The sequence below is a fragment of the Artibeus jamaicensis genome, unplaced genomic scaffold, assembly GCF_021234435.1.
Source record: "Artibeus jamaicensis isolate MK-2021 breed Jamaican fruit bat unplaced genomic scaffold, CSHL_Jam_final contig_1015, whole genome shotgun sequence".
Lineage (NCBI taxonomy): Eukaryota > Metazoa > Chordata > Mammalia > Chiroptera > Phyllostomidae > Artibeus > Artibeus jamaicensis.
In genome coordinates, this window is record NW_026521194.1 from 4198914 (window position 1) to 4212278 (window position 13365).

Sequence of the window (13365 nt, forward strand, 5' to 3'; positions counted from 1 at the left end):
TGGCTCTATCCAAGAGCAGAGCTGCTGGCTGTGGGGCTCCGAGTGGGGTACTGCGGGGCTCAGAGAGACAGCACGGGGCCTCTCACACTACGTTCCCTATCTCACTATCTCGCACACCTCAGTGAAGAGCTAGTTGGGTCCCTCCGTGTTTTTATGCATTGGGCTTGGCTTTGTTTTTGTTTTTGGAGTGGAGAGTTTGAAGAGGAAAGGGGTTCGTTAATCAGCTGTCACACTGTTCTGTGTGGGCAACCAACCTCCTTGTCCTCATTTGCCTGTGGCTACCCTTGTCTATCAACCTCGTACAAGCAAGGAGCGGAGAGTAAGGTTTCTCCAGTGCCTCTGAATGAGAAGCCTGTGCTCCCTAAGAGGGGGGTGTGGGTGTGAGTATAAATGTGCAAGCCCATCGTGCCTTTTTGAAGGTACGCTGTACCTTTCTGTGTGTCCCTGGCTGTGGTGTGTTTCTTTTTGATCTCTTCATCCGTGTTTGAAATTACACTTTTAATGTAGTTGGAGCTGAGGTCATGCCTTCGTCATTAGCCAAACACCCTATTATTACACATACATGCACACACATGCACACGTGTGCATACACATATACATATTTCCCTTCGTACTCCCTGAGACCCATCCATCACCAAGGAGAATCTCTTCGGAGATAAACGTGCTCTGTACTGGTAGGTGGCAGTAGCTGGCTCCCAACTCTTCTACCCCGATTAGTATAAATGATGCCCACTCCCACTTGCCACTGAGTGGGTTAATTGAGACATGTAACCTAGTCTTGGCCAACAAACCAGGAAGAGTCTCCTGGGACCTTTTCTGGAAATAGTTTTCTGGCTCATAACACAGATCCAGAAAAAAGACAGTCTGTCCCTCGTCTTCCTCTAGTCTAGACTTTGTTGTATCTGTAAGTGCCTGAAATGTCTGCAGCCACCTTCCCACCAGCCAAAGTCAGGGCCAAGAGAGCTGCTCCAAAGCCGGGCCAGAGCCCTGACGTACCACGCCTGGAGCTCATGCTAACTCCGGACTCCTTGTTGTGGGTGAGATAATAGATTTGATTACTGCTTATGCCAATTTCAGTTGGGTTTGCTGTTACTTACACCAAAAAGTAATTTAGCTGATTCAGATGCATTATTTTTATGGACAACCTCCATTGTTAACAGTTATTTAATTTCATGTATTTCTTGAGTTGCTTATATACTTGATTTCTCTGATACAACCATGAGATAATTGCTAATATTCTTTGAGTTCAAATTACATGCCCGGTATAGATACAGAGGAGCATTACATGCTACCTTGTTTTAAAAAGTGATATTACTTATAGTAAATTAATTTGTAATTCTTCTCTATCCCTACCCATGGTCACTTGTTACCGCATATCACTGGTTAGTGTAATGTTAGACTACTGCCTAACATTACATCAAAGGCTGATGGCAAATGAGTTGATCAAACTAGACCCACAGGGCCCATTTCTTTTGCTTCTAAAAGTCTGAAGACAATTATAAAAAGGACTGGCCTTCTTATCAGTAGATCTAAAAATTACTTCAGGTTAGCTAGCACCATATACTTAATGAATATTTTAAGGATACCTTTAATTTGCTGTGGACTTGCCATTGACAGTGAGACTCATGGCCTTTTGGTTGTTGTAATGATGTAAGGTCCAGCCTTGCTGTCCTCTTGTGCAGGACAAAATGTGTCATGGCAGCGGGGAAAGGAGTGCACAAGCACAGATGAGGACTTTCCATAGCCCAAGTTTGTAATTGTGCATTTTGAAAAGAAACTGTAAGGTCTAAGAAAGATCATGAGAAGTGACAGTTGGGACCCAGAGCTTTGTGCATTTATTTTTTAAAAGTCCATTGTTTATCCTTCAAATAAACATAACAGATTTAAAGTGCCAATCCTACGACAGTGGGGAACCCAACACACGCAGGAGGTGTCTTAGGGATTTGCAGCTTGGGGAAGATTCTGACCTGGCTTGAAAGTCAAAGCAGAGTTCCCATCATTGGTTCTTCTTGTCAGTTATTTTCAGAAGCCTTGGTGCTCCTGGGCCTCCCTGGGAGGAACAGGTAATTTGGGATCTTCCTCCACTGATAAGAGATAGCTAATGAATAGGCCTACAGAAGCAAAATCTACAGGGAAGAAGAACACTGATTGGAAAGCGATGTGATTGAGAGCCTGAGGTGTAGATACCAGATACGCCTGACAGGGAGGCCACCCACGCGTAGGGGTGATGGGACTGGGCACTGAGAAACAGATAAGCAAATAGGATGACTTGGGGGCTGCACGAGTAAAAGTCAAAAATGGAATTAAAAATTACCCGTAAAAGAGTTGTTAATATTCCTGGAGTTCAGACTACAGCCAGATGGGCTATATACCTTAGCTACATGGTTTCATTTAATTCTCACACTGGCCTTGTGAAGTCGGTACTTATTAACCTAATTTTATCCAAGAGAATAAATGGGGCTCGTTTGATACATGGCAGGACTCAGATTAGGATCCAGGTCATCTCATTCCAGAGCTGGCCCTCTTGGCCACGGTACTGTATTATTTCATAGTTGAAAATGTTAGTGTACTGGCAAAGCACAGCCAGCCGCTGCTACCCTATACGATGGTTCTCATGCGAGTAAAAACAGCCAGAGGGCCCTGTCTACCACCCAGAGAAATTCAGCCTCATAGCTTCACAGGGTCAAAGGCCGTTGGCATCTTTGATCAAGGAAGCAAACAGGTGTTCCATCCTTCAAGTATTGATAGCACTTGTCGAACACATGGTTTGAGTATCACTCTCCATTTACCTACTCAGCAAGCCACCTTTCTGCCATGCAAAGACTCTAACAATTATGAGGGGCTTTAAAAAGATAATGTGTAAGTATCTCTTCCCTTCATCAGCCCAAGTCTTTTCACAAGCACTACATGGATAGTCCTTACATGCCTCTTTAGATCTATTATCCACCCTTCACTCCGCTCTGGGTCTTGGAAGGCTGACCTTCATGAGCTCCACCAAGGGCTCCTTTGCTTCCTGGTTTTCAGCTAGTTTCATCCATTGAGAGGTATCAGCCAAAAGTCTGAAGATAGGAGGAGAGTGAGACCAAGGTATTTTTGTCCCCTGGCTGCCTCCATAGAGAACCAGTAGCCTGGGTCCTTTCTCAAGGCTTCAGCTTCTCAGGCAGATCTTTCCCATAGCTATGGAGAGAATCTTCTCTCTGGGTTCTGGCCGCCACTTCTACTCTTGGCCCTTCTAGCCTAAGAAGTGCTGCAAGGCTCCCTGCTGTGGCCAGTCCCTGAGATGCTTCACTGTCCCTGATCACTCCCTAACTCTGCCCACACTTCTGTAAACAGTCCCTGCACTAAAGTCGCTTCCAAGTCCCTCTTCGAGTGAGCCATCTGTTTCCTGCCAGGACCCTGATTGATACACAGCAGAAACGAACTTTGACTATTTTAAGCAAAAAAATGCAATTTGGGGAAGGCATGTTTGGAGTCACAGAAATCAGGGGAGGTGGGGGGACCAGGGAAGCAGAACAAGCAGGAATCAAAGGACTGCTGGGAAGTGGAGGAACAGGAATCACAGCTAAAGTCATTCAGTGGGAAGAGCTGAGGCCACCCATGGCCAATGCCTGTGTGCTCACCAACTGGTGCTGTGTCCTTCATTCGCCTACTCAAGAGTTTCTGGGAGAGGGTCTGATTGTCTGAGTCTGCATTATACATCCCCAGACTGATCTAAGGAATGGGGGGGGGGGCACCAGGCCTTTTTGACTATTGTGATCGGAAGCAGATACCACTACCCACCAACACCAACCAATGGGAAAACCCTTTAAAATGAGAAATCAGGGGGCTAAAAGGGAGCAATACTCTGCCAAAGGACAGCTGTTGCTATAATAATTAGTAAAAGAATGTGAAACTGCCTTAACAAGCATCTTTCTCAAAAGACGTAGGTCCATGTAAGGATAGGCACTGGTCCACAGGGACTGCAGTAGCAGAGAAGGACCAGTTCAAAAGGCCTCAGACACGAAAATTCTTTAAAAGGTGTTTTAATTGGGTTACATACAAAGTTGCCAGCTTCATCCTCACAAGGTGTCCATGGCGTCCCTCCCTCAGGACTGCACCTTGAAGGGGTCTTCTGCCCAATAACACGCTCCCCCAAGAATTAGAAGATTCAGAAACCATAACCACAAATAAACTTATCTCTAGACAATCATTCATTATATCACTTTTGGGCTAGAAATTGGCCCATTTTTTTCCTTATTTGTTAGTCTCTTAAAGCTTATTTTGAATCTCTACCAGCAATCCCTTGTTTTAAGCAGATTTTGACTTTTACTAGTTACAGATATACGAAAGAATACAGTTTTACCATGAACTAAAGATGCATAGCTTATTGAAATTTAAATATAACACTATTTTATTACAGGTGTTGACTGCTGTATTCATAATTCATATGCTCACTAAAAATCTAACACAAAATTTCGGTTGATTTTTACAGTTCTTTGGGGCCATGCTTTCTCCCAGGTCCAAAATTAACTGACTTCACAAAGACAGATGCTGACTTCACAAAGCTTCACTGCTGACTTATGTCACCACACTCTTTCCTCATCATGAATGAAAGCAATACAGATTTGTGATTGTTCCTTGGAGATTTCTTGATACAGTTACTATTATCAATAAAAGGAAATTCTTTGTCTTCAAAGCAAAATGACATGGACGCAGTGCATCTAATTTTCAACTGAGGATTTACGTTCTGTGGTGGTACATATAAATATTTTTATTTCAAAAATAGTCATTTACTAGAAAAATGGGCAACAAACAGAGCACTGTCCAGGTCAACTAGAAAGTTTCTAGAGCTGCAAGTGAGTTGATTTTATGCAGCATGACAATGTGGTGAAAAATGGAGATGGATTTTTATGGCTTTTTGAGATTTTTTTCTTTAATTCTTTATGTCTCATACGCTCCTTGTTTTGATGATATATGTAAGGAAAAGAATAAGTATCTGTGGTTATGTTTCAATGGGACACTCCTCAACACGTCATCTCAGAAAGCACATATGAATGTTACTGCGTTAAATGTATATAAATCTAATGGCCTACAATACTTATTGGTTGCCTGGTGGAGACAAGTAAAAAAGTAGAAAATCTAGCCCTCCTGTTCACAGAACGTGGGACAGGTGTACAGGAAGATCTGTAAATCTTCCCCTTCCAATTTGAAAAACATACATCTTTCCCGAACCCAGTCTTTTTCTATTCAAAACCTTTGAACACGTTTTTCTAAGTGAATTGGTAGGCCCTCAGCTCTTTTAATAACCAATATTAGCACAGCCAAATCAGCAGGTCTGATACAGTGATTAAAGTGGCTTAGTATCCTGGATGCCTAGAAACTCATGGCCAAGAAGAGGCTATCCCCTATCACTGGCTTCTCACAATGCATACTTGCCGATTCTAGACTGAGATGTAGAACAGGGGCTGGCCCACTCAGCTTTCCAGCTTTGACAGCATGTGCGCCCCGTGAATAAATGGAAGTGGGGCCACTGTTTTCCTGTGTCAGGACACCGTCAGCAAAAGTGGGAATACCAGCCCACAGGCATGCAACATCCAGTGAGTTCCAATTCCAACACTGCTTTCTCTGCTATATCAGGTGGCAGTTGACAGAAAAAATTAATCTCCTGAAAGTTAATTTGCTAGTTGCAAGTCCAGGATATCATTGAGTATAGAACAGTCTGCTGCTGCTTTAGAGAGTATTGCACATACATTTGGAGGATGCTTGTTTCTTAGGAAGAAAAAAGTGTCTGATTTCTAGACTGGAGTGTATGAGCAGTTGTTGCCAAATCCAACGTGGGTCTGTGGTTTCCAAATTTGAGATGTGGGAAAGAGCTATGGAGTCTGTGATGGAAGGTCTCAGCTGTCTTATTCTCCTTAGTGCCTGATATATAGCAGCCATTGAATACATATTTCTTGAATAAATGAAGAGATAACTGGACAAACAAATGAGCAGTAAATTTCTTGATGGCAGTGGCAGATGAATTCATTTTAAAGACTTTTTCTGGGTCTTTGTGATTAAAAGCCTAATAGAAGACATAGCTGAGAGTGATTCTTTTAAATGCAGTCAAAGTTTGCTTAAACAAAATCAACATATGAAAAATATGTGTTCACAAAACAAATAAACTGAAGGGTGATTATAGCATCACAGTTACATGGAACTATTCCTTACTGTACAGGATTACTAAATGTGGGCCCGTGACAGCTTCTCAGGTTCGCAGTGAAATAAGAAATATCAGCTCAGTGGATTGTACTTCATAAGGCTAAATTAATCAACTTAAGATACCGTCCTCTATTCAAAAATTAACCTTTCCCCATTTATGTGGTTAAAATACTAAAAAACAAACAAACCATATTGGACCTAGTTTATGCTAGTTATTCCTTTTTAATGCCCTTATTTGCCAACATAAAGTTGGGGAATCTATATTTGTTCTCCAGGTTTTTGAAAGTATTTTATTGGTCCGTGAAATCCAAGTGTTGGAGACTGGCTCCATTTTAAAATAAAATTCATTTTTCTAAAAGCATAGAAATATTTCTTTTTAGAAACATATATATTGAATAAAGGAAGAGAGTATAAACTTGGCCAAAATTATGTATGCTAATAATAGCCAACAGGTGTTGCTTGGCTCCTCTATGTTGAGCACTGTTCTCAGGCTTTTTGAAATATATTCATTCATTTAAATTTCATGGCAGCGCAAGAAGAAAGTATTATTATCCTTATTTTACAGGTGAGAAGTGCCAAGCACAAAAATCAAGTCTTTGCCCCAGAAGGCACAAAATATAGCTAGCTAGTAAGCTGATAGAGCTAGGAATCAAACCCATGGCTCCAGAACATACTTGTACATTCTTATATTAAGAAACTGGGCCATATGACATTACAATCAATTAAAAAAACATTGGTTCTTGTATTCTAATGACCATACAAATGAAGGTTCAATCACCATACAGATTGTAAACTCCTATCCAAGACTCATATTATCTTATATTTAAATTGGAGTCCCTCCCAATCTTACCTTATCAACCCAGTTCGTGATGACCTATTTTTAGCTTCAGTGTTTACACAGACATTATAATCTTCAAGCAACATCCTCATTTCTTAAGCTCATGTTTTGATTAACAAATACTGAAAAACAAAACAAGAAAATATATTTTCAAATGGGGCATTTCAACCAAGTAGGAGATGAAGCATACAATCAAATACAGTCATTAAGATTAAGTTAATTTAGGGCAAATTCAACAAGTAAACATATAGAAAAGTATATTTCGGTTTACCTATTAAAATATATATGGCACACACACACACACACACACACACACACATATAAAACCCCAACTTCCAAATGTAGATACCCATCCCAAAGTAGCTTCTTACTTAAAATGAGATCACAAACTTTAGTGGGAACTCATATATTTCTCTGCAGTGTCAGACCTGCAAATATAACATCATTGGGGCAAAGAAGCAAATTAGAAAGTAAAATTCATCACTGATGAATCAAACTAGGTGTTTTGACTACAATGGAAAAAACTTCCAAATTTGCAGTAAATTGAATCAAAGACAATAATTCTGTCTTTCAAAATACTCTTGGTAGTGGTTAACAATACTCTTGATTGTTAGGTTTCCTATCATACCTTCCGTTTAACACCATTTACCAAAACACTGCACTACATTAAGGGAGTTGTCATTTTATTTCAATGATAAGGAAAAGAAATTTTAAAACTAAAAAGTCCTGGGCCCCTCAGAGAGTATCAGTGATTGAAGAGGCCCTGGAGCTTCTGCAGTTTAAGGAAATTTCGCGGATTAATGTCTCCGCCCCTCAGTCCTAGAGTTGGGGTATGCACATCCAATCTGAATACCTTGTTAAGCATACAGGACCCTAATGTGAAACTGCAGGTGGCTCCTGCAAACTCTTCTTTTCAACTTGATGGCTTCTGCTCAATATTCATCCCTAGTCCTCATGCCCTAGAAAAACATAGGAACCTGTTCTAGGACGTAGTTACCTACCTTGCACCCTACGCTCCTCCAGAGACTATCCACCCGCCCAATCCCCGCCCCAATCCCACCCCCAACCCCAGCCCCCGCCCAGGCCCAGCTCAGCGGGACCCGGCCCACTACAATCCGTCCGGGGCTCCCCAAACTTTACCCGCCCACTGAGTCCACGTGACCAAAACCCGCTCCGCGCTCCACCAATCAGCAATTACCTCTGCCCAGTACCCCCTCTTCGCCGTGCTCCCCTTTCAAAGAGGCGATTTACTCCTCCCGCCCTCAGCCCCGCCCCTTTTCCACTTCCCCGCCCCTCTGATCCCTCCCACTTTCCCAACTCCCCACGCCCCCCTCCCGCCCCAGCTCCCGGCCTTCGCCCCGCCTCCTCTGGGGTAGCGCGCTAGTCCTCTTCTCGCGAGATTTGAACGTCCCTTTTCCGAACGCGGCGGCCGTCCGCTGCCTCCTCCCGTCCTCCCACCTCCCTCCCCCCCAGTCTCTCCGCTCTCCGGCTCTCCTCCCTCCCTCCACCCCCTCCACCCTCTGGGCCGGATCTCGTCTCGCTGAGGCGGAGGAGGAGAAGGAGGAGGAGGACGTTCGGCTTGCGCAGTGAGATGTTTGTCCGTCGCCGCCGCCGCCGCCATCGCGGAGAAGCGCGATAAAAGGAGCTGAGTCGGACGTGAGGGGGACCCCGCGGAGCAGCCGCGCCAGCGCAGTACCCCCAACCGAGCCTCAGACGCCGAAGCTTCAGCTGCCGCCACCACCGCGGCCGCCCAGGGGCCGGCCAGCTCCCCAGCCTAGCCCAGGGGCCGCGCCGCCGCCCCCAGCGTTGCCCCTCGCCTGCCCGCCCGCCTTAAATGTGACACCGGCGCCTCGGAGAGCGACCCACAGCCGCGGCCGGGAGGGTGCGGGCACCATGTCGAATCTGAGCAAAGGCACGGGCAGCCGGAAGGACACCAAAATGCGGATCCGGGCCTTTCCGGTGAGTCTCCACTTGGCACCCGGGATCCCGGGGCCGGGGGCCCGGCTGAGAGCCGCACGCGAGGCCCGGGCTGAACTCCCCTAACAGGCCGCAGGCCCTGTCTCCCCTCCCCCAAGCCGCCGGCCGCGGGGCGCGAGCCTTCCCGGCAACGGGGCGGCGCGGGGCTTGGCCGTTCCCCGTGCCCGGCGCCGCGCCCCCGCCCGGAACTGTTTCAGCCGCCCCGCGGGCGTCAGTTGTGCCTGGGACCCCTTTGCCGGTCCCTGCACCTTCCCCACGTTACTGGGGTGTAGCCCTAACCTCTAGTCCTCTTCTCCCCTTTCGGTTCCCGGGACTCTCAGACCTGCGTGGACGGGGACAGTTGAAGTTTCCTTGTATGGGGCCTGCGTGTAACTTTTCACGTGTGGATTTACAAAATAACCCACCCTGAAAGACGGCCACCCGAACCTTTACGGTGATGAAGGGGACTGTCCTTTTTCTCTCTCCCCCAGTCCTCAGGAGGCGTTATGCTATCAGTCTACCCCCGACGCAGGGACAGTGGTTCCACGTAATGCTCAGTAGTAATACACTAATAACCTCAGGTGTATTTAAAGCGTCTTTTGCCCACAAGCTTCCAAAGCACTTTACAAACTCTTGTGCAGGAATTGCCTCCTCTCCCCGTAGGAGGGTCGGGAGAAGCAAGCAGGAGCAAATTGGACAATACTCCATTTCTTAGCCCTGGAAGCCCAAAAGAATGAGGAGTCACTACCCTGGGTTGCTTTACTCTGTAGGGTTTAGTGACAGACAGCAAACATACTCTGTTCAGAAACTTTCTCCTTCTAGCCTTACGTTGAGTCGTCCGATTGCGGTGTTCAGTATATAGGGTAATAACATTGGATGCTCCATCTGATTCAGGTAGTCAATGGCAAGCACTTAAAATGTTCTGTTGTAACCGAGAAATGGACATACTTGCTCATATCGCTACAGTAACATATATCAAGATAGACAAACTAACAATTGAACAGAAGATTTTAAAATAGTAAAACTAGAGAAAGCTCTTGGGGTTTCCTTCCTTAGAATCATAGACATCCTATGAGGAGGAAAAGGGGTTTGTACTTACTTTTTAAAGCATGAGTTTTCTAAAGTGGAATTTTTCAGCTGAGAAAGATTTTTATTAATATAATTGTAGTTAAGTAAGAAACTCACCCAAAGAACTTGACCTCTCTAAATTCTTAAAATTTAAAAGAAATTGTAATAAAAATATGTACTAATGTCAGTGTGTGGAGACTGCTCTCTCTCTCTCTATATATATGTGGGATATACTCAGGGGAATTAAGTATTTTGAAGGAATTTTTGAATCTTTGAAGTTTTTTTCTAAGTAAATGTGAGAAACTACAAAGTGAGAAATGTTGACCAAAAAGCATGGGATTGAACAGTGAACTGTGTTGATGAATTTGTGAGTAATGTTTTCCTACTAAAGCAGTGCTGACCATTTTTTAGCAGAGTTTAGAATTATTTAGTATTTTAAGTAATATACAGGTTTTCTAGGAAAGTGTGCCGTTACCTCAGATTATTGCTGAAATGTGGGCTAGCGCACATTTGACATCAACTCATTCAAAATTCTGATTAACCTGTGCAGCGTCAACTCTCTGATCTATAGCTTTGCTTGTTCCTGCCTGTTCTCCCATTTTTTCATGCATTCAAGAGATGCTGAGTGCTGTGTTTCGGGCACTGTTCTAAGGACTTGGGATACATCAATATAGTTTGAAAGACCAGGATTGCTGCTTCTGGATGTTGTATTGTTGGGAGAAAATTTCATTATTCCTTGAGTTGGAGAGTATAATATGCGATAGTACTGAAACTGATTTTTATAAGTAGCATTATGGTTATGAGCTAATTTGGATCCTTTCTATCTCTAATTTGTTGTCCTCTAAGTGTTCTAAAATCCTTATAATGAAATTTATGACTAGTGTTCAATATTCAATAGTTAATATCTGCTAGTTTTTAAAAACCATAGAATTTAGTCACAGTTCCTTGAGCCTTTATTAAGATAGAGATATGCCTCACTGGTACAGTATTTCTCATTGGTAAATGAGTACTTATAGGCATTTAAAATTTTTCATCCAGGTTAGTAATCTTTTGCTTAACTGTAGTCTGCATGGATTGCTGGTTAGAAGTGGTAAATGTGTAGTGTTCCATAAAGAAAAAAATACTGTTTATGTGTGTACGTATGTACACACAAATGCTGTATTTTACATTACCATTTGGTATCGTTAGTATAATTTAAGGGAAATTATAGTTTAACCAGAGGTCTGAAGTAGTCATTTCAGATTCTGTTTTATAAAATTGATGAGTAAAATGTATAAAAATACGTTAGAGGATGTTTTGTTTTCATTGCAAAGGAGTGGTAAGTGAACTAACAAGATCCTTTATAGTTGTGTAAGCCTCTTCCAGATTGAGTCCTATCAGTAGAATCAGGTTCTTTTTAGTATTCTTAATGCATATTTTAAATGTGCTTTCATCATTGTTCACAAAAATAGAAGTTACGCCATACCAGTTTTATGTACAATTTACATTTTGACTAGACCTTTTTATAAGATTTGAAGGGAAGTTGGTTCTTTTTAAGGTAGGTAACAATAAGGAACTTTCTGTATTTATAAATTGTTGATAGAGGAAACGTTTATTCCAGTTTTTAAGCTTTCCTGCAGTGTTCAAGCTATGTCATTTAACATCTTTTTTGTTTTGGGGGTACCCACAGTGGCAGCAAAGGCTACAAAACTTTCAAGGAAGGAAGGAAGTTGTAGTTGCCAAACTCCTGGAAACTATGGATTTGGACCAAAAAAATGCTGCCCCCCAGAAGTTCCTGTTCTTCTTTCCTTGCTGTTACCATGTGTCTCACTCCTGAGCTTATGTTCCACTATGTAGGATTATTTGCTGTCAGATGAACCTTCTGTTCTTATCTCTGAAAAGCCATTCCTCATCATCTGTACTGTCTAGGGTTTTGTCCACATGACTTGAGAAGTTGGTTGGATTGGAAGGGATATATTTGAATCAAAGTGCTGGCCTGTCCTTCAGTTTGCCTTAATTGGCTTAGCCATCAGAGTTTAAGACGTTTTGAAAGTGATTTGTCTTTAGAGTGTTATCTGGAAATGGCTTCAGGTGCTAGTCTATAGAAGCATGCCAGTCATGATAAAGAATCTCTGATTGTGATGTCCACTCCATCGTTCCAGATGCGTTTACCAGCGCTCTACCTGTGTGGCTTGGACAGGGCATGATGTGGAGGTTACTGTTAGGTGGAACCCACAAAGTAGCTGACATTAGTAAGAGATTAAGTTTTAGCGCTATTTTTGATATATTTAAGGGCATAAGAACTTACAACAAATGGGGACAGTTAATGTTTTTGTTTGTTCTAGGTACCTAACACTTGCCAGATTTGGGGGAACAGTTTTGATCTTCATACTGGGTTTCTCTTAGGGGAAGTAATCGTTGTCTAGAACTACCTGGGCTCTACATACAGGAAACCTGAATAATAATAGTTTTTGCAAATCACACAAGGTGGGGAATTAACTGTAAGTTTGTTTTTCATATTCTACTATGTCCTTATAGAGAAATTCTGGAGTAAAAGTGTAGCAGATTCATTAAAGGGTTGCTTATGCTTAGACTGATTCTTTTTAATAGTTTTAGGACAGCCAGCTGTGGTGTAGCTGTAAGAAGTTGAAAAGTAAAAGTGCTTATTTTATATTACCGCTTATTTTGCACTATTGTAGATAGCAGTTCAGAGGAACCTGGAAAATTATTAGTACCACTATTGAATTTGAAATTATTTTTGGTAGTATAGAATATAATGGTGAGAACTTGTTCTTTTAAATTCTGGATTAGCCACAAGGTTAATTCATTCAAACAAAATAAGAAGGCTTCATTTGCTTGTACATACACCATTCATTCATTAAGTAACAGCCTTTTGTCTAGTTCAGGAAGATTTTATAATTAAGACTAGAACAAGTAGTATGGCTTCCCTTTGTATTATAAATTGGGAGACCTTAGAGATAGTTTTTTGCTCTTATTGCCATTCAAGATTATCTTAATGTTCTTTCGCAGTTTTGTTAGATTTTTATAAAACTTGCTGGACAATTTGTAGTTTTAAATAATGCAACTCAGAATAGTTTGTCCATTGTAAAATCAATTTAAAAAGTAAAGGTGCTACTACTAGTAAGAACAAATCACTGAGATGAAATATGAATTACAGTTAGTGCCTATCAGTATATTGTGAAAACTGTTCAATCATAATTTGTCAAAAGAATGAATTCATTTTAGTTATTTTCTAATTATAAAAGTGATGCATATTCATAATAGAAAACTTAATAAATATCTAAATTATAAATAGGGAAATAAAAATTACCTGTAACACTATA

At 42.2% G+C, this 13365-nt stretch overlaps 1 protein-coding gene and 1 long non-coding RNA gene across 3 annotated transcripts in view; one reads left to right on the forward strand and one right to left on the reverse strand.

Annotated features, from left to right (window-relative positions):
- Nucleotides 1-4026: 4026 nt before the first annotated feature.
- LOC128627588 (uncharacterized) lies at nt 4027-8001 on the reverse strand. The gene is made up of 4 exons (XR_008391840.1): nt 7872-8001; nt 7390-7446; nt 7031-7140; nt 4027-6043 (listed from the first exon to the last, which is right to left on the reverse strand). It is a non-coding gene; the product is annotated as an uncharacterized LOC128627588 (long non-coding RNA).
- A 431-nt stretch (nt 8002-8432) lies between these two features.
- Nucleotides 8433-13365, forward strand: part of CUL3 (cullin 3) — an 86139-nt gene continuing 81206 nt past the window's right edge. For both annotated transcript variants that reach the window (XM_037139229.2, XM_037139230.2), the window contains exon 1: nt 8433-8977. In XM_037139229.2, coding sequence (XP_036995124.1) covers nt 8912-8977 — 66 coding nt within the window. In that variant the 5' untranslated portion in view covers nt 8433-8911. The remainder of the gene's footprint in view (nt 8978-13365) is intronic.